Here is a 21,801-nt window from a genome sequence, read left to right on the forward strand (position 1 = left end):
GATACTTGATAAATGATACATCATACCAAATATTTTATTTCCACAAGTCCTTCTTTATAAGTGATAAATGGCAGTTGAAAGATGAGTGTCGGTGACTTTAATGTAAAGCTTCAAATGCAGCCTCAATTCATTTCTTACCCATTCTTTCTCCAGTGAAGCCTGTTGCGTTAAACTACTTCTTTTACTGAGAAATTAATTTTCATTTGATAGAGTGGCAGCATTGCTGCTTTTCAACAGGAGGCAGTTATTCCCAAGCCTATATCCACATATGGGTTTTATGCATTTTCCACCTGCCTCCAGAGTAGCTGAGACCTTCCCTATAAAATCAACAGCTAAATCCCTCTTAGATTCTATAAAGTCTCTAGTTCAATTCTTTATTCTCAGGGGACAGGGAAGGAGAGAAGGGGAGTAAAATTTGCTCTAGGGTAGCTTTTTTTCTGACTTTATGTTTTATATCTATTCCTTTTTATGTTTTAATAAGGGTTTATTGGGTTAAAAGAAGATATCCTCAGCAGTGGAAGAGGCTTTTTTTCAAAGACAAAGAGTTTGTTTTTCCTAAAGATAATCAAGACAGTATTAGCCTGACTGCCTCTGGAAATGTGTTTCTCAGTCAGATCCCTTAATGGAGATTATCTTATCATTTGCTGTCATGTACTTTATAAATTTTGGTGGTCTGCATTGCCCTGGACTATTCCAGCTGTTTTAGCAGGATACAGAGAAAACTTCAGTCTTTCACGTTACACATATATGATCCACTTATGCTTTGGAAAATTAACACCAAAGCCTGAAACTGGCATCAGAAGCTGAAATCAAAACCGAAATTTGCAGAAAAACAGTGGTAACTTAGCTAACTAATTTACGTAATTTTTCCTAACTCTGTTAAGCAACAGAAATGAAAATTTGGGCTTATGTTATAAAACAACAAGGGTCAAAAAAAGCCTTGCAATACTTTGAATTCTGCCCTGTAGTAGATCCACTTCAAAGATGAATGGCATCAAATGCTCAGTTCATGAGAATTTACTTTACTTCTGGCAAAATGCATAATCTGCACAGAATATAAACCAATAGACTAGAAATACAGGATACAGTCACACACAGACGAGATCAGAGCAGCAGAAAAGGACGGTCAATGGAGCCAGCCATATTTACTCGATTTTCTTCATGCTCGCCTGTATTAAAGGGACCATCTAACCAGTACCAGTTAGTGAAGGCGTACCCCCCCTTCATCTGGTGATGCTAATGCTTTACCTCCTCGCCTTCCTCCCCTTGGTTTGCTCCCTACGTGAGCTCTGCAGAAGCAGTTCTGCAGCTTCTTCAGCTGCAGGGCACTCTTCCCAGCACATGGGAGCCCCTTACAGGGGATGTGTCTCCACAGCTAGTGCAAAATTAATAATAACGGAAAATTAATTGCCTTAGAATTACTTACTTAAGCAATAGCAAGTAAATTCTGTAGGGATTTTAATGAAGCAAAAGGGAGTTGCTTGACATAGTTTAGAAAGTATGCCTTATACTGATGCAGTATTCAGGGAGAGACTAAAGTAACTCTTCAGGCAAGCACGTAGGGTACAGCTGCTGAAAGATGATCCCGAAGTAACTACAAGCATCACAAAAATCAGTGAAAGCAAGAACAGCTATTTATATCTTTGTCTACAGATTAGAACACTGTCTATATGTATTCTATACATGCAGCCATGCAAATAATAAAATAAGACTTTAGGTTAAATTTCTGTAAAATCTTATTACTAAGCTCATTTTTGTAAGTCAAAACATGTCAAAACCGCATCACTGTACATAAGTATGCTTGGAAAAAAACCAAAAACCCTGGACCAACAGCTTACTCATTTTTACAATTCAGTGGTGATTCAGTGTAATAGTACTACAATATGCATTAAATATGTGCCCAAGATCAGTTAAGAACACAGACTGCATATTTTAGTATTAACATGCATTCTTATTAATCACACAATAAACGGCTGATCCCTGTAACTCTGTGAAAATAACATCTACAATATACATTCAACAAGCTCTTTTTACTGACAAATTCCCAACCCTTGAGGACTTGTTTTTTTAAAATAGAAACATTAGATTCTATAGCAAACTGCGTAACTCCTGAAGAACATCTACACAACCCCAAGGTATGAAAGCACCCATCTATGACATTCTGCTATAATACCCATTTTCACTCACATAGTGTGCCAAATTACTTGTTCTGATTCAATGTCAGTGGAGAAAGTCATGCTATAAACAACCCTGCCTTAGGGAAAGGCATAGAAGGCAGCAATTTCCCACTTCCTAATGCAATGTCTCAAAATATAAGATGACAGTACACAAAATGATTGTCTTAAATAGAAGGTGATTAAAAGTAATACTATATGGTATCCAAGACAAGTTAACGCCTGTGTTAGTTCACTTTTACTCCTGTGGTATGTTGACTGAACAGGCTAAGAAATAAAAGGTAGGGATATCTTGGGAGTTTTTTCTAGGAAAGACAGCCCTGAAATTCTATCATTAAGTAACTACATCAATTTTCACCAGCTGACATCAATCCTTTCTATATGTAAAACACAATGCATAAAAGGAGAGAGAGAGATACTTAAGGAGATCAAATTATTTTCTGTGAATAAATTATCTGATTAATTCATTCCCCTGTTCTGTATAGAAAATCTGTAAGCTGATTCTAGATTCTGCAAAAGTATTTGTTACTCCATAGCTCTATCAAAGAATGAACAGTGTGCATAATTTGCAATCTTTTCACTGTCTATGAGCTTTCTTCCTGAGTGACATCATTGCTTGCTGTTTGTAGAGAAAACTGAATGGGCTAAAGCTTCGTGCTGATATGTGACTTTGCATTAACTGGTTCAAAGTAGCCCTTGAATGATGCAAGGATAAATATATCCTTACTGTGTGAGATGAGCAAGACTACTGAAACCCTTGTATTTTCGTGCCTCAGAAGCTCAGGGGAAAAGCAAAACTGGAGAAAAGAGTAGAGTCGGGAAGGAAGGAGGGAAACAGCATTTGTACAGGTGTTGGCCAGGGGATCCAGAAAAGGGTTTATTCCTATATGATGAGGGTTGAAATAACTGCTTGACTTCTAAGTTGAGTCTGGTTTTGTAATAACCTTCCAGCTCAGAATATTGCTAATGAGAACTAGAGATAAAAAGGTATTGCATCATACCTAGTAAATATTTTTATCGGATTCATACAAAAAAGAGGAGTCTGTCATATCTATGTCATTAAAGCCATAGGTGGATGTTTTCCAGCCCCTACCTGTTGGGATGGCTCTGATGTAAGAAAATTACTTTTATACACCTCCAGAAAACACCGGAAAGGGAAAAACCAGTAACATCTGACAGTTTGAGAGCTCCTCAGAGTAAAGTTTTAAAAGTGATTCTTTTTATTTGCTATGAGTTTGGGGTTTTTGTCTTAACATGAAATTGGACAGAGGCACATGGAGATAAATGAGCTGATGGCTCATGGAGGCTTTCAAGGAACATGTGGAAGTGGCATTACAGGACATGGTTTAGTGAGCATGGTGGAGTTGGGTTGGTGGTTGGACTTGATGATCTTACAGGTCTTTTCCAACCTCAGTGATTCTATGATGTGCTGTAAATCAGGGCCTTGAGTCAGGTCAAATTAATAGAAAGTGGAGCCCTGTGGAAAGACAGGATGGTGGTCATTTTTCTGTGCCAGGGCATCTCAGTCCTGTAATATTTTAGCTACAAAAAACATTTGCTGTATGAATAAAGTAGAGAGAGCTGATCACGAGCCAATAAAGGACTAATGTTGCTGCCTAGATGATAAACCAAATCGCTACTGTGGGCTGACATGACCAAAGCCATTGTATTATCAACAGGCTGGCCTGGCCGCAAGCTTTCAGTCTTGCAAAACCCTTTTGCAAGGGTCAGTCCAGTCCTCCAGCACCTAACACAGCAGGCTTTGCTGACTCCATCCACTCCATGTGCCTTAAAACCATTCTCAGTGCACACCCTGATTTTTATGTCCTAAAAGCATTGTTCGTGAGGACTGCAGGACACCACCACCACCACCACCCCCCCCCCATTATATTTGCAGTTTCAGAATGTTTTCTGAAACTGAAGAAGATGCCACCATCTGTATTTCCCCAGTTATCTCAGCATCCTCAAGACTAATGAGGCTGTGAATTTCTAGTAAAGAAATTACATGGAGCAAATCACAAAAGTGAGGGGCAAACCTATTTTACTTTCCCTGTGTGAATCTTTGTCAGCCTTCTTTTAACAGTAGGGTAATATGACCATACAGAATTACAGCCATGCTCTATGAACAACAGTACGGCAAACTGCAACACTCACATTACCTTCACAGGGAGCTATCTGCTCTAGCCAGCAGATCCTCTGGAGAGTCTTTCACTCCTGACATCTCCTCTCTTTCTCACTCTAGTTTTTTCTCTGGATTTCTTTTCTTCTTTAGATCATGCCATCACATCTTCCTCCAAGCCTGCCCCCTACACTCTCTCATGTTTGTTCATTCCTTGCTGAAGGAAGACATCATTTGAGACTCCAAAAGAAGCTGAGCGATTCTCATCCCTGTTTGTGTGCATTAGAAGTGTATGTGTGTTCTAACACCTTGTTAAAATTTTAAGACTTCATGGCTCTCTACCCCGCTGGTTGCCATAGGCAGGGTAGAAGCTGAACAGTAGCATTCAATTAAGCTAATTTAATGTTCTAGCGCCTGTCTCAAACAGAAAGGGAAAAAAAAATCAACTCGTAACATACATTGTATGCAAGGCAGGGCAACACATTTGTGCTTGACAGTCTTTCACAAATTGAACAAAATACAGTTCAAAATTAGTTTTTAAAGGCAATACAAAATAGAAAATGGACATTTGGAAATTAGTTTTTACACTTAGTGTTGAAAATATGACTCCTGTTATTTCAAAAAATAGCGTTCTGCAAAAAGTGGAGCCTGGGTGACAGCATCTTTTAAAGCAGACAATCCTATCGAGTCCTTAGAATAGCAAGCAGCACCATCCAGTGGCAATTTTTTCCTATTAAGTTCTTAATTAAGGCCAATTTACATACCACTGAAGTACCATAGCACCCAGAAGAAGATATTTTTCCTTAAAACACACATATACAGAGCATAGCCAGACTTCTACCAAGATAGATCTAACAATTAGACAGGCAATAGTTGGTGTAAAATCAATATTCATATTGGATTAATAATACAAAACCATTGTTATAACATGTCAAGCTGGGATCCAGCTGAGGATTTTGCTAGCTCTTATACTGTATTTTTGTTTTAATTTAAACTTATCCTGTCCTTGTCTTAGAGCACTCTGCTTCCTTTACACTTCCTTTATTGTAGGTATAGCAGGTAAAAACGACTGTAGTTTATCTAACTGGTACTAGCTCTGACCTGTTGGAGCCTCCTTATTGGTGGCAGTGGCTCTGCTCTACCCAAGCACTAGAAATCCTGGCACCTCTGGGGTACTGATCCACTGCTCCTCATAAGAAACAACCTTTAAAGCTCCTGCACAGCTGCTTTAAAATAATTTTGAGCCTCTCAAAATGCACAGAGGTCACACCCTCCTCCTAAAACAGAGAAAGGCAGGGAATGACCATAAGCCTTGATAGTCCATACTGATGAACTGTTAGCTCAGTCACAGGTCATTCTCTCTGGGACAACATTTAGGGTACTGTTTGGTGAATATTTCACTCTGGGGGACAGGATGGATGGATCCACCCCATGTCTTGATCCCCTTGTTCAATCCAGTCCTCCAGCACCTATCTCAGCAGACTTTGCTGCCTCCATCTGCTCCATATGCCTTGATATCATTCCCGATGCACACTCTCAGTTAATGTCCTAAAAGAATTATTCATGAGGACTGCAGATTGCCCTCATTATATTGCACATTTTCAGCTGGGAAATAAAAAAGAAGAGAAAAAAAGAGTAGACTTCTGAATGATAATGGTGCTTTAGGGTTATGGGGACTCCAAGCCAGACTCACAACCACATGCCACCCAAGAAGAATGCAGCTACCCTGCCTCAGAGGGAGCTAGATTTTTCTTCAAGCTAAGTTTTTCTACTGGATTTTATGGCTTATGTTTCACTATGCTGGATTCAGGTTCTGTGCAACTCCCAGTGTCACAACATTTATGATTTCTGTCTCGGGCTGGGAAGTTTGCTCTCCAGGCCCTACCTCTTGGTTCCATTTCTACCTCACTGTAAAACACTGCAGATAATCAAGACAGTATCAAGGCAGCCTTCTCTCTCCCCCAGTCATGACCAGTAGTCTCTCAGGGAAGGAAAAGTGCGTAAGAGAGCATCCTTGCTCTGTTGTAAGCTGGCCAGCACACCCAGGGGCACCAGCTTTCCCACTCTGCCCCGGTCTTGAGCTCTTTTGCTCCCTCCCACCCCCAGACAGGAGGGCAAATGAAGGCAAACTTTTATTCTTGCCCCATGACATATGGCTTGGACTCTTCAGCAAAGAGGATAGATGGTTTGTTCTGATAATCTGACCCTAATTTTCTCCCAACTCCTACAGTAGAGTTTTAATTTCTCTTCACAATTTTTCCATCTTTGCATGACTGGAAATAATATCAGCAGGAATATATTTTCTCCCACAAACACCGGGTAGAGCAGCAGCTACAATTTCTTTTTTTACACCATCATTTCCAATAAAGGCTATGGATTTTCTTCTGTCCCTTTGGTACCGATCTTTTGGTAGTATATATGTGGAGGTGGGAACACTCTAATCCACACTCTTCTCTGTCTGTATTTAAAGACAGATCAATACAAGAATGGATGGGACGTGAGAAACCGTGCTGAGTAAGCTGATCACAGGTTTCTGTGACTTTCCTCATTGGAAAAATTCTCCCTTAAGATTAGTTAATTCCCATCAATTAGTATTATGTTTCATGTACCAGTGAATATTTCTTCTGTTTTCCTATTCCCTCTCTGAAGCATAATTTTCCATGTGCAAATAAATAGCCTTATTACGGGAAATAAGCAAAAACTGGACTGTGTGAGCATAGACAGTAGTAATAACAAACATCTTATTTAATTTGTAAAAATGCTTCCTGGGAGGAAACACTGCTGCAACCAGCCCACAATGCTAGAAAAATGGTCAGAGTGAACCACATAAAAGTTTTGCTGTCTGCAGCTCAATTCTGCTGGTTAGATGCTATTAAAAATCACCCTTCTTTGAGTTAAAGAAATTAATCTTAAGGGATGTTTATTCATAATTTAAGCTAGTTAATAATAGAAAAGTAATATGGAGAGAAATTGATGCTCTCCGTTTCCATTAAAGTAATAAAAATTGTGATTACAAGCCCATGCTTCATGCTAGTAAGAAGCTAGAGATTTTAAGGCCAGATCTTGCACTTTCAAGTATTTGTGTTTTAAGGAGAAATACAGACATGTAAGTGTTACTCAAGATGTCAGATAATTAAAATGCCTTTTGAAAGATCCTGGCAAAATCTTTCTTAAGGCTACCTGCAAGACAGGATATGAAACCAAATGACAGCTTCTATGAAAAAACAAGTCTTATGGAGGCTCTCACAGAATTTCTGATATTTTCTGGTACCACTTTTCTGCCATTTAATGTGCTATTGGTATCTCTTCCTCCTTTTTTTTTTTTAATTTAATAAAATGAATGTTATTCTGTCTTTTCTCCTGACTAAATTAAATGTTTTATAAAGTATCTTTAAAAAAGCCATTACCTTCATATTTGTTTCTGGTGGCTCATTTAAGTATCATAAACAGCTAACACTCCATTTTAACCCACAACACAAAACATATATTATTAAAGGAAAATATTGGACAAGTGCACACAATAATTTGTTCAAATTAATGAGCTCTGTCCTTTAATAATAAATGTTTAACATTCCTCCTTACATATTTCTAATTAATGCAGCTCCAACATAGCTGCAAATATGCAGTTAATAATTACTAATAAGAGCTTTATCAATTCAATAAAGTTTTCTAAATACCAATAAAACTTTATAATATTAACAGATATTTTAAGATATAGATAGGCAGACGGATCTCTTTTCAGGGTAACCAGTGTATTACCCCATTCTCTCTGTATACAAATATGACCAAAAGGGGAGAAATCAAAGATATCTTACTGTATCACAAAGAGGAAACAATGAGATTTTATCCACACTACTTTTACTTGACTATGCTGTACCACCAGAAACAACCATACACCGCTGCTTATGGAATCTGAGTGAATGGGGTGTAAATAGTCATTTCAGTTACATAAGCAGAAAAAGGTTTTGCTGGAAAAAGAATGGAAATCAAAGAAGGCAAAAGACAAAAAGCAGTCTTAGCTGAAAGAACAAAGGTGTTTGGAGCGGAAAAGTGTAAAAATTAAATTTCCTAAAATTCTTTTTGCCTGATTTTTTTTTCAAGTTCTCAATCAAAACAGGCTACACATTTTGAGGATCTAAAACTAGAAAGAGTCTATCTTGAAATACATTGTGAACTAATTTAGCACAACAACATCAGCATAGAACTCTGGACATCTGCACTTTACACCAGATGTTCCTGTAGACCAACATGAAATCATACTTGTAGCCCATCTTACCTATGTTCCTCAGTAATCCTGAGGGGTCAGATGGTAGAGCTGATTAACAAAGATTAACAAAGGTAAACCTAACACACTCTTGTTTTTTTCTTTTTTTTTTTAAACATACACTCATTTTAACTTCCTGTGCAGTGTAGGCTTCCAAGAACAAAATTAAACACTTCATTGTTTTCAACAAGTCTATAAAATAGTATAGATCAGATTAATTTAAAAATACCACAAGAAGCAGGACTTTTTTTCTCCTTTCTTCTCTGGGAGAGGGGGAGGGAACAGAAGACTGAAATGCGAAGAGGGAACTGAACGATATATGAAGAAAAATCAATTCCAAGAGAATGAATGTCTAGTTACTGAAGGAAAGGGTGATTACATAGGGGGAAAAAAAGAAAAAAATCCACAGATTTCAAACAGAAAATGTAACTCAAAGATGTCCATCTAAAGAAAGTTAAAAGCAATATACCAAAACATCAAGGGGCAGAGTAGGATTGTGAAGTAAGAAAATATTCATATTTGTGGTAAGCATAAAAAAGAAATCATTAGAAATTAAAAAGGAAAAAGATGCATCTGCTTTTACCAGAAACATATTTGTATTTTATGAACACGTAACACGTAATCAGTTTCAAAAGAAACAACACTTAAAATAAATGCCTGAAGAAACAAAGTTCAACAGCTTAACTTGTTTTCTGAATAACAGCACATCCTGAGACAGTAAGACTTCTCCACTGACAAGGACTGGTACTTGACATACATTGACCTCCTAGAAATTTGATGCCAACATAAAGGCAAACAGCTGCTTCAAAGTAGAATTTATCCCGTGTCTTTACGGTGGTGCAAGTTTGGAGAAGATGACACTTTACAGCAAATGCACTTCATTTTCCAACTGGAACCTCTTACTTCACCAGCTTTTCCCATCATCTGTATCTACAGGAGGCAGAAGCTCTTGGAGCCTGTTCTCCTGCACACTCCCTGGTGACTAAGGTAGCAAAAAGCAAGGGGAGAAGGGGAAGGAAGGATTAAAATGAGGACAGTGGGACTGAGGAGGTTGTGGGCACAAGATCTACAGTTCATGTTTGGGGGAAAGGGCTGTGCAAGAGGAGCAAGAGACACCCCTTCAAGTGGCTCTTGTGAGTTGTAACAGATAAAATGCTTCCTCTTTCTTCATTGTTGTAAGAAAATATGTGAAAATATAGCTCTAAAACTTGTTTGGGTATCCACACTGTCTGAAGTTCAACCTGTATTGACAATGATAATGAATAAAACACGGGAAACTAATGAAGACTGATAAAAGATGGGGAGCGGCAACACTGAAAATTAAAATCCATGAGAGATCGCTCCTGCAGCAACACCCATTGATTTCTGTAACAGTGATAACTGCTAATGGAATAGAGAGTGCAATGTGTTGAGAAAGCAGGACTTCAGGCACTAAAGTCATAAATACTGAGTATAAGGTAAGCCGCTATTACGTATTCTAACGATATTAACATCCATCTTTTGCAAGAGATCCATGAGGGAACCAAACAACAGTTAAGTTTTGTTTCTATGATCGTTATTTCCAGCTTATATATTTATAGTTATAAATTTACTCTGGTTGTAGCATTTGTCATTCCTACAAATGTTATAGAGAAAACAGCTAAAATCATGATGCAATAGGTGACTTTCCACATTTTAAAATTCAAAAAAGTTTACTTATATGTATCTATTTCTACCTTTGAATTTGCTGAAATAACTTTTCTGCCAACAACAGAAATTTTTCCTTGATCTTTTCACAGAAACAATAAGCTAATGAGTTGTTCTAAAGCTTTTTCTTAGAAACAACAGGAAAATGCATGCTTTCCTTGGCTTTGCTTTTCAGTTTCAAGCCTTTATTTCCTTTTATACATGAATTGTTCCAAAGCAGCTTTCTAGGATGCAAACACAAAACATTCTTTACATACATTAAAAACCTGATGTTTTTGCAATTGTTAAAGGGTTGCATAGTTGGAGGTTTTTGAAAATAAAAGCTGCATTTAGAAGTATTAAGATTATTTTGGTGCTGTGCTGCATGCCTACATATATTTATAGTAAAATATGTCCAATCCCCCTTCACACTTAATATTATACCTCTTTGCTCATTTGTCAAGTACATAGAGGCATTTTTAGCTTCATAAATAAATCACCATTGCTGAAAGACATAATCTAGATGTCTAAATCATCTGTCATGTTGTGCACACCCATTATTGATAGTTGATTAGAAGGTGTTCAAGTATCTTACCATTTCAACGGGTAACAGAATGAAAAGCTTAAAATACGCAAGGGATGTGGAAGAAAAATGATCATGCTGGACATATTTACTACGGAGCACCTTGTAGACCCAATTTGATTCACTTCTCTGTTTCATACTAGTGTAAATCAGGTGTGATTCAACTTGGAGAATTCATTGACAGGGTGGATGTTCACATGAATAATAATAAAAAAAAGTTCCCCCCCGTATCTGTTCTTTATTTCAAGACAATCAAACAGTAATTGTTCTCAGTTCAAAGAAGTCAGTTGGAGCCCTGTACTGTTTCCGACATGTTTTCCATCCCTAGTGCTGATGCAATGCATTTTCATTGGGTTTAGTACCTCAAGACTTTGGAATGATGTTACAATATATGTTTAAAGTTCCCTGTCCCTTGACTTCATGTTAACTCAGACTCCATTTCCTCTTTAAATAATACAGTAAAATAAGTTCTAAATGTCACTCATTAAATATGTCCTCAGTTTAACCTTTTAAAAGTACACTAAATTCATAGTTTGAGGTGCCTTAGAGAAGGGACTAACCAAAGCTTTTTTTTCTTTTACCTTATTTTAAAAAATAATTAACTTAAAAACAGATTTTCTGTACCTTTCATAACCCAGACTTACTTTCACTCTCACAGCCAAACTATTATCATGTTAAAATATTAAAACACGAACAGGTCCTAATAGAAAAATACACAAGATCACTGTAACCATAATATAACTTGCCAAAATCAATTACAATTCAGAACAATTTCCTCATACATATCTTATTCATGCCATTAGCAACACTGATGGTACAGCAAGGATTCATATACACATTTTAAAAGTATATTAAAGCCCAAGAATTAAACCCTTCCTTGTGCTCCATTTAGAACGTGGTGGAAAAATAATATCAAAGTACAAGACTGGCTTACTTCCAGTATGATCAGCACGTAGACACCTACTAAGATGATGGATGCAATTGTTACTTGTGCCTCTATATTTGCATGAAGGTATTGATGCTTCATGGAGAGAGGAACACTTCCAAGCTCCTGTAGGAAAGCTTGAATGTTTATGAAGATGGTGCCTCTGGTGAAAGAAAGAGAAGTTTTGTTTATTTCTGGAACGAAATACCATTAGTTTTATATATACATTAATTTTATATTGAGTACCTATAAATATATGTACATGTGTGATATCTTTACAATTGCAAGCAACTTTTCAAACGTTTTCACTCTATCCCTCTAAATAGCATTGTTCGGAAAGTAACTCAAGTACAAACCAGCCTTGTAAATGCATTTAAAAAACAACACGAAGTCATCCTTTCCTGCCCCTCTGAAACAGGCAGTGATAGACTATTTTTAAAACATTATCTATTCCTTCATAGTCAAGTCTATGTAAACTACTACTTCAATGGATCATTCTCAGTCTTTTAGCCAACCTGTTTGGTATCTGAAAGGTTCTAGTTGTGATGATTTGCTCATTTCTTCTTGAACTTAAGGGTAGAGACCAGTTGTATACCACCTGCAAGACAGTCGCATTTGGCAATATTAATAAAAGTCAGTGAAAGTGATACGCCTCTGATCTAGGGTTTTATTCCTCTTTGTTCTCTCTCCTGTCCATTTAGGAGACTCTTTTGTGGACAGGGCATAACACACACCAGCCTAAATTAATTCCACCTGATTAGATATGTTACAGGTGCTCAGGTTGGAGCAAACTCATCCTCATTCCCTCACACAATCAATGAAGCGAGACACACTTCCAGGAGGTGCTCCAGAGAGGGAATGCCAAATCACACTTCATATTGACTATAAGGAGCATCTAGGGCAGCTAGGCTCAGAGACAATGTGGTTCACTCCCAAAGACTGCCTGGCAAGAAAACAAGCATACATGAGGTTCAGGTGATGAAAGGCCCAGGTGCAACATCACACCCCCAGACATTATGAAGAGGACATGTAGAATTTCAGTAAACAAAATTCCTGTTTGCTGATCTTCTAGCAAAAAGAAACAAAAAAATCTTCAGAAAATAAACACCTTCTGAAACTTTGCCCGTTACTATACACTGATATTCATGCAAGTTTAGCCAAATATGCTCTTTAAATGTAGATACAGATATTCTCTTTTTTAAAGCAGAGGAACTTAAAAAAACTTCAAATTTGGTTAGTTGTAGCTTAAATCCTAAGCCTGTCCTGACCCTGTATGCTACAAAGTGCAGGGAAAAAAACAGCTTAATGAGCCAGCTTGGAACATCTGACACAGAGAAATGCCTGAGGAGCAGGCAGGCAGGGAAGGTTATTTTGGCTACCTACTCCTTTGGTCATGTCAGGACCACCACTGGTATGCCAGCAGAGGTGGGCTGATGCAGCCAACTGTGCACTGGCTGCCCCACAGCAGTGCGAAGGCTGCTTGGGGATCACTGGTTACAGCAACAGGCACAGGTTACAGCAACCTCCTCATCATGGGGGTGGGTGGTTTCAGAGAGTAATTGCCATTATGGTATTGTTCACCATGCTGAGATAGTGGGATTAATCTTTTGCTGTAGACTGTGAGACTGGGTGGAAGCAGGAATGTTGACGGCATTGTTCAGCTGTCCTGTCACTGGCAGACCATCCTGTCACTTATACAGAATGAGAGGCAGTTGTTTGTATGTCAATGCTATTTATTAAATGATGAAGCTTAATTTTATTTTTCAGTGATATACAGTGACAGGCTGTAAAAGATCCTCCTTCACTGAGTTCTCTGGGAGAGAGCAGCAGGAACTTGTTACAAACAACATCACCAATGAGAAAGCCTTAAAAGAAATAAAGCCAATAAATGTGACACATCTTTGAGAAAATAGTTTGCATCAAAATGTGAAAATGTATTTCAGTGAGTGCAAAAAGGCACTTTGCACTTGTTTCTTCCTTCTAAGACAACTTTTGAAACGTTGCCAATTTTAAATACAAGAACTTCCATTCTAAGTGTCAGTCAAGGGGCATAAGTTTTACAAAATTTTAATATAGGAAGCTAAAGGAAGTCTTATAATGACAAAAGAAAATGTGACTTTACTCTTATTAGAATAAGTTTTCTAATGCTGATGTTGACACACTTAACAGCAGGGAAAACCACGACAACTTAATCTACACAATGGTGATGGAAATATAAATGATAAAACATATCTCAGAAAAAATGAAAGAAAATTTTAAGACCATCACCTGCTGCTGGCGTCTCCTCCTTGATCCAGCATCTTCAGTCTGGCTGATTTGTACTACAATGTATTCCTCTGTTTGCTGATCAACTACATCTGCTACAAATGGGCCTCCTATGTCTAACTTCAACAGAGCAGAATCACGAAAATCGGTCAGATTCATAGCTGTTAATAAAGACGTTAAGGTGTAAATTTCCAGTGAAAAATAGTATAGGCCATACAAATTCCATGAAAAAAATATAGATTAGTCAACTAATACTGAAAAACACATTCTTCAGCTAAAATTCTTAAGAAACTATGAAAAGAACAAAATAGATGTCTACTTCCTCACCAAGTAGCACTGTTTTGGCCAGGTTTCCTAAGGAAACAGGAGTTACGGGTTCAGAACAAATTCATCTGTTCTTTCCTCATGACTTTTGAGATCACCAGTGCTTTCAACTGACACTGTACGTGTACCAAAGCTCCAAAATAGCATACGGAAATACACAGAGAGACAGAGAAGTAAGGCTCTTCAAGTGCTTGCACTAGAGAAAAGGCTACATCATTAGCTCAGCAATTTAAACATCACAGAATTTGTACTGGGGAAAACACTGTGGAAGCTCCAACCATGAGGAAAACTAAACTAGAATCAATGTCCTATTCATGCCAGAGGATTTGCTTTTTGGTCAAAATTTTATTCACAATTTTTCAAACATCTGAAAGACATATTTTCAAGCTCCTCTCAGTTGGAATACTCACAGATTCTTTCTCCTCCAGCTCCCTCATCTACTTTTTCTTTCTTTCTCTCTTGGATACGTAGCATGAAGTGTGGTCAAACTACATTCCTAGTCTAATATAATTCAGAAATCAGCCAACCACGATCCACAAATCCATTGGAAGTGTGGCTCTATTAGTCCCAATACATCTAGGACTATTTAAATTTGGTATTGTGATAGTCCACTTCTGGCATGGTTGAGAAAGAAACATCCCTGTGGGTTTGGGGAAGAGGGAAAGCCTGAGATTTTAAACCCTTCACAGTCCATTTGTTACTATAATAGAGCAATATTGTAATTGTTTTGCTCCTACCTGTAACCAGATAGAAAGCTAAGACATCACCACAAAAAAAAAAAAAATCCTAAAAAGGGAAAAAAAGATACTTGATTTTACACATATATGTTCTGCTGAAATCATGCGACTTAAATCACATGCTTGAGTATCTTAACGGTTTTAACAGCTGACATTTAATTGAGCATACTACAACGAGTGAATCTGTTGCAAAAAAATGTACAAGGTCATATACCTACCAGACGGATTTTCCCAGAAAGATGTTTTGTGGCCCACAGAACTCAGAGATTTTAACAGGAGAAGAAAAAACACAGTACAGTTAGCGGGGACCCAGGGTAGTGCTGTGCCCTGCTTCCCAGTGAGGGCCAGTAAGGTCATCCATGGTAGACGTGTCTCTAGTGGGGAAAGCTTTGTGATAGTATGCAGGGGTCCTTCATTGTTAAAAGAGTTATTGCATCTGTCCACATTCACAACAGGACAACTGGATCTAGAAAAGAGATGTCTCTCACGCTAACCCAAAAAGGACCCTAGCAGATCTAGTGGCAGTCGAGCAGCCAATGCACTGCAAAGCAATTTAAATGTCACCCTGCTTAGCACAGCAAGCAGAGCAATCACCACCAGTGTCACTCACATGCTATTCATTAAGAATCAACCTCCCAAGCATCTATTTGCTTAAAGGAATCACACAGGAAAGGATAAAAACATAACCTCAGATGCCACAAACCATGAGACCAACTCAAGCCAGGAGAATTTACACACACAGCCCTTAGCAAGCGTAAATACAAATTATAACAGTTCTCGTCTGGTTCTGAAGGCTTTAAGTGTGATTTGGCATCACAGATTTTCTGTGTCCTAATTAATAAGTAATATTAGTCCCAACTAGAACTACAGCTATACCTTTAACTAGAGACATTAATTATACCTTCTAAAAGGCCTGCTGACCTGAAGTCATTAACCGGGTGATTTGGGACACCTCTTGACAGTCTGCCTTTTATTAGGAGTGTAGCCAGTAATTTATGTCTTGAAAAGCTTCAGGTGCATATAATTATGGCAGCTTCCTTTTAAGCAATACTGTTAAAATAAATCCTGTAATTACCTAGATGACACATTCAGGAGCTATTATAAAGCATGCTTAAAATTAAAGGGGGGAAAAATTAAACCTTATTTTCAAGAACAGTGGTTCCTTCCTTCTTTTCCTTTAAAGATGAGGATACTTAAGAAGTTTTTCCATTCCTTTCTGTGCATTTATAAAACCATCAGAAATAGCCCTAGCAAAACAGGTTCTCCTTTGATTGCAAGTGGAACTGAACATCATTCAACAGTCTGCATTGAGGTTCTGAAATCCCATCAGAGTTATCTTTCTCCAAACAATATTTAGAGACTGTCATAATTCCATTGTTAGACTGCAGCAGATCACAGCCTTTATGAAAGGTGGAATCAAAATAAACCAGGAGAAAGCTTTGGCCACGCTTATATGAATCAAAATGCATTTTTTTTTATCAAGCTGCTCTTAAGAATATTTTTGTTCTGCCTTATCTTGGTTTTATATTTCCCTTAAATTGCCAGAATGTGATTTCCTCTATATTTTACTCATTCAGATGTGACTAACTTTTGGAAAAACTATCTTTTTACTTCTAAAATCACCTTTTATTCTGCAAGTTAACCAGGCTGTGACTTTTTGTCTTTTCTGAACGTTTTTTGTAAGGTAGCCTCCAGTGTGTGGCTTTAAAGAAAAAAGTCTCCCTAACAAGATTTACAGCCAGAGCTGTTATTTTTTATTTCACTTCAGCTAAGCTGCCTCATTTTTATGTAGTTCCATTGAAATTATATTACCGCTGTGAATTATCCTGTCAAGGGACTTGGGTTTGTGTATGCTTTGTGCACCATTACACAGTGGCTGTCTGTATTTACATCTGCCACCAGACTGGGTCCACTGCTCAGAGCTAAACCAAGACCTGTTTTTTCTGATCTCGGTTTTCTGACTAGCCGCTCCTGGAAGGTATTAAAGGGTGTGCGAGAGTCACCTCATGACACTTTACTTTTTTGTAGCTTATGTAGACAACATGATGGAATGGGATGCAGTGGCTAAACGTTTAAGTTGGTATTCATACACCACAGTTTATACTTCTGTACTGTGGACATCTGCATCTGAGTTGGTTACTCCCTTAAAATCAGTGAAAAGAGGGTGCTTTTGAGATGGAATTCATTGCTTCATTTTAGACCACCACACAAAGATGAAGGAATCGCTCATGAGAAGCATCATTTCTCCCTGTTAACTATAAAGAGAGCCTAAGATGACTAACTCAGGTGTAACTGAGATGAGTCACTCCCTGAATACTGAGTCCCTACTCTATCCTCCATCATGCTGTTAATTCAGCCAGCTGAAAAGCCATGATTGACAGAGATTGTTATGTTTGCATGCAGATGTCTGACTTTATGCTTTCTTTAACATCTACTTGTATCACCTGCTCTCCCTACTGTAAAACAGACCTTGAGAATACTATGTCTATTGATTTTTTTTCACCAAGTTTCTGAGGTGCTTATATACTATTGATCCTGATTTACGACCAGATCACTCATGCTAGTTTCTCTAGGAAATTACCATTCTAAAGAAGGCATTTTGCCTGGGTCTTAGCATCTATTTTTACATGTTGTCATTAACTGGGGTTATTTCTGCATCACTCTCTCCAGTTTTCTCTTTTGATGTCCTATCCCTCTTTGTAGCTTATGAGAGCGTTTTTACATCATCCCTTCACAATATACCAAGTTGAGCCACATGCTTTCCTATACCTATTGATTTCCCCATCTGAAGAATGCTCCATAACTTTTGGAGTGTCAGCTATCTGCTTCCATTTCTGTCTACATTGGATCCATCTTTTCTCTCTGTGCTCCATCAGTTCTAGAAGTTTTGCAAGTCCTTAATAAACTCTCTTTTCTACAGCATTTTCTCAGTGATGACTTGAGATTCTGTCTCTTTACCTGCCTCTGCATGTGCTCCTGGTCTTCATCCATCTACTTAGCAGCTTGAACATTGCCTGCAAACCAAAATGCTTAGTATGTTTCCAACAGCATCAACAAACATAAATGATTTTTGAATGTGTTCTGCAAGAAAAAATGGCAGAGGAGTGTCTGACAGTAGAGAACTAGAGTTATAAAATAAAAAAAAAATTCAAAGGGGAAAAAGAACTAAAGGTATTAGAGAGGTTGCTTCATTCATTAAGTTAATTTATGCTCCCTGGGAGAAGAACCCATTTTTAGGACCTCCAAGGAAGCTGAAAAGTCTGCTAAAATCTGACTATATTCTTTGCCTCACAATCTTTCTTTCTATACATAACTCTGGTTCACGGAGTGGGAAAGATGATTTGCAGTGTCACTAATGGTCACAGCATGATTACAAGTTTTCCTAGTGACCTTTTCTTGCTCCATGATTAACACAGTTGCACCAATCATTCAAACTCATGCAACTTCAGCAAGGAATTTGATAATAAGGTCAGCACATTTACCCATTTTATGTCTGCTCAGATGTATCTCATCTTCTGCTTTCTGAATTTGAGATCTTAATCCTGGACTGGATGTGATGAAATGTCTCAGAGCTACTGAGGAGGGAGGTAAGTCAATGAAAATGGTCACTGACTAGTGAATTTGATATCTCTGGTTTTGTCTGGTTTGGACTGACTGAAGACCCGTTCAGCCATGACTTGAGATGATATATTTTCATTCAGTTTTGTTTTGTATGTAAAGAGCAAGTGAGTAAGGGACCCTTCACCTGGGTGCTGTGCAAATATATACCTTGCAAAATGTCAGCCCTTGCTCCAAGAATTTTACTGAGGAGACAGCTAACATTTAAAGCAAACAATCAGATCAGGACTGAAAATCTTCAAAATATATTTATAAAAATGAAAGATCCTTGGCCAGACTGAGAAAGAATTCATAATCCACTGCCCAGTTATTATCAGGTTTCAGGTCCAAGAGAAGGAAGTTCTGACAATCAGCCTGAAAAAGGAAAATGAAATTGCTTCACCTAGGCTGATCTAACTTTCTCTCAGCTATAACAGAAACAGGCACAAGTACAGAGGTTGAGAAGGAAGCAAACAAGATTATTACTGAAACACTTGTCAGGGACAGAGTAAAGATGGAAATTCACAGCTCAACAAGGTAGGTGTGAGACCCATTGCACAGAAATTGGCTGGAAGAAGATTTACCTTTTCTTGTAAAAAGAAAATATTTCTACTATTAAGAAGTGTAGAAATAGCAATAATTGTACCAGGTACAGTGAAAGAAAAGGAGTCACTGTATCAGGGAGACAGACACTTCTTTAAATGACAGTGAGGTAGCATACAGTTTGATTGCGTAATTCCTTAACAGCATCCACAAATCCCCATTACTTCTTAATTGCATAAAGCCTAGTTCAATTCAAAAAGTTAGTGCACAGTTCTGCTCCAGCTGTCTGTTCCCCATTGCTGGAGAAAAATTTTAAATTTTGCTTAGATCAGGACAGAAGTTATTAGAAACAAAGGAATGAACACGGAGTATACTTAACATTTCAGAAGATTCTTCAAGTCTGAAAACATATGTAGGCTGTGGAAAAGAACAAGAATATTTCTCATTCACTCTTTGGTCAACCAGTTAATGGAGAGAAGCTACCTGAAGGTTTGAATGGCCAAACAGTTACAGAAAATAAAAATGTTCATGTCTTAGAATAGGTACATGTAACTAAACTAAGAAATACTGGAATGTATTTAGACTTTATATCTCTTCTATTTTTATAACCCGCTTTCCAAAGGCACATCTTCTTATTAATTATTGATGTTTCCCACTTAACATACAGCCTTTGAGCAAAAGATCTGAAAATGCTTCACACATTTACATCAACAGCGGTACTGAATCTTGCTTCCTGCAGAAAAGGGTCCTCTAGCCAGGCTTCAGTATAAGCTTACCTCTTTCTGGTATTAGAGAGCTGACTATTAGAATTTATAAGCCAATAAATCCCAAATGCTGTCAAAAAGGAACAATATTACCACTATTTTGAAAAACTATACTAAATACACTGAATTTGTATCTGGTGCCAATAGGGAAATCAGTACTTAAAAAAAAAAACCACCTTACAGATCGGAAAGGTTCTATTAATTCACAAGAGGCAAGATGTTTTTTCAGAAACTGCAGCCAACACATCTCAGTGCTACATGCCAGGTTTGTATCCATGGGGATGGGCAAAGCAAAGGGAGATACAAGTGGGCTAATAAAAAAGAAATTAATGGGAAGAAAAACAGCTAGAGCAAATCCAGGTGAGAGATAAAGGTATAGAAATGTAAACAAACAGGAACTAAAGCAAGTGGAAAAGTGCTAAAGAGATGTCATACGAAAAGCAGGTCACCCCCACGCCAGGAGATGCAGGTCTCTCCCAACAGCAAGACAGAAAGTCCTGCCTCTGAGCAAGCCTGAGTTCCAATGGCATGACAGAAAAAACACAAATGTCTAAGTGACACCAGGATGACGAAGGATATGAAGTCCAAAGGGGATCACTCAATTTGGTTTTTAAAAATATTTCAAACTTTGTTTTGATTTTTCTAGTGTATGCAGACACATTGTATGCATGAGCACACATCCATAACGCACATATCCATGTGCATGGGCATTTCTGGAAAGAAATAGAAATTAGAGGAAGAAATTAAAAAAAAAAAAAAGGTCTATAGTGGTTAGTACCCATTCAACACTTCTTAACAGCTTTTGAGGCATAAGCAAGAGGTAAAGAGTGTTCATTTGCATAATTTGGCATCAGATGAGCTAAAAGACTTATTTTCAACCCAAAGCAGTCTCATATAATAACCTCTAAGGGTTTTGTGACAAGGACTACTGCAGCACACCTGCCAGCCTACCATGAAATTCTTGTAGACATTCAGAGTAGAGGCTAATATCCACTGGGAATGCCACAGTCTGCCAGTCAGCATAAATCACATCTTCAACACTGCCGTGTCAATGGTTCACATTATCCATTTCTAGCCCAATAGGTGAATACTTTCTTCACTATTTAACCAAGTGGAGGACAACCATGTGAGCTTACTTCTGTGCAAATGAAGACCGGCAGCAACAGTGAGATGACATTCAGAATTGTTTGTGCCTTTTCCAAACCTCATTTAGAAATGCAGTCTTTCTCCTTGACCCTTCTGCCTGAATTACCACGTCACCTTGAAAATGAATCATGGCTTTGCAGGATTGCTTGCCTCTCACGTATTTTTCCCCAGCTCAGTGACCTCAGGTAGGAACGGAGGGACAGAACGTCCAGTTTTCAACACATGTGACACAAACTAAGAAGCTTCAGCTCCAGATTTGTCAAGTAAGAAAGGGGAATGCTATATTCTGACAGCTATTTGCCTCAAAGCATCCTGACATGATAGGTAAAATGTGAAATATGGGAACACTTGTTTGTAGTCAAATCCCAATCCCACCAGCACTTCCCTGAAACAAGCAAAAGGAATAACTGGTTGCAGAGTCAATGTGTACAATGCAACAGCTATTGTTCCCACCCAAAATTTGTAGAGAGAGAGCAAATCCTCAAGTTATGTTATGACAGTTGACTAAAACTTGAACTCAAAGACCTGCTTTGGCAGGAGGGTGGCAATACACCCTCCTTTGGCAGACTGGGCCATGAAAGCCCTGGTGCTGTTCAACACCACACATATATAGGAGCTTTCAACAACAGTTTCAAGGAGGACAAAAATACTGATGTGAACAGGATACTGATGGGAGTTTACAGTTGAAATTGTTG

At 38.0% G+C, this 21,801-nt stretch overlaps 1 protein-coding gene across 1 annotated transcript in view; it reads right to left on the reverse strand.

Annotated features, from left to right (window-relative positions):
* Window positions 1–21,801, reverse strand: part of OCA2 (OCA2 melanosomal transmembrane protein) — a 184,945-nt gene that overhangs the window by 135,151 nt on the left and 27,993 nt on the right. The window contains exons 6-8 of the mRNA XM_059822678.1: window positions 13,999–14,156; window positions 12,246–12,328; window positions 11,740–11,893 (exon numbers count right to left, since the gene is read on the reverse strand). Of these exons, the coding sequence (XP_059678661.1) occupies window positions 11,740–11,893; window positions 12,246–12,328; window positions 13,999–14,156 (395 nt within the window). The remainder of the gene's footprint in view (window positions 1–11,739; window positions 11,894–12,245; window positions 12,329–13,998; window positions 14,157–21,801) is intronic.

This window comes from Gavia stellata, chromosome 1 (assembly GCF_030936135.1).
Source record: "Gavia stellata isolate bGavSte3 chromosome 1, bGavSte3.hap2, whole genome shotgun sequence".
Lineage (NCBI taxonomy): Eukaryota > Metazoa > Chordata > Aves > Gaviiformes > Gaviidae > Gavia > Gavia stellata.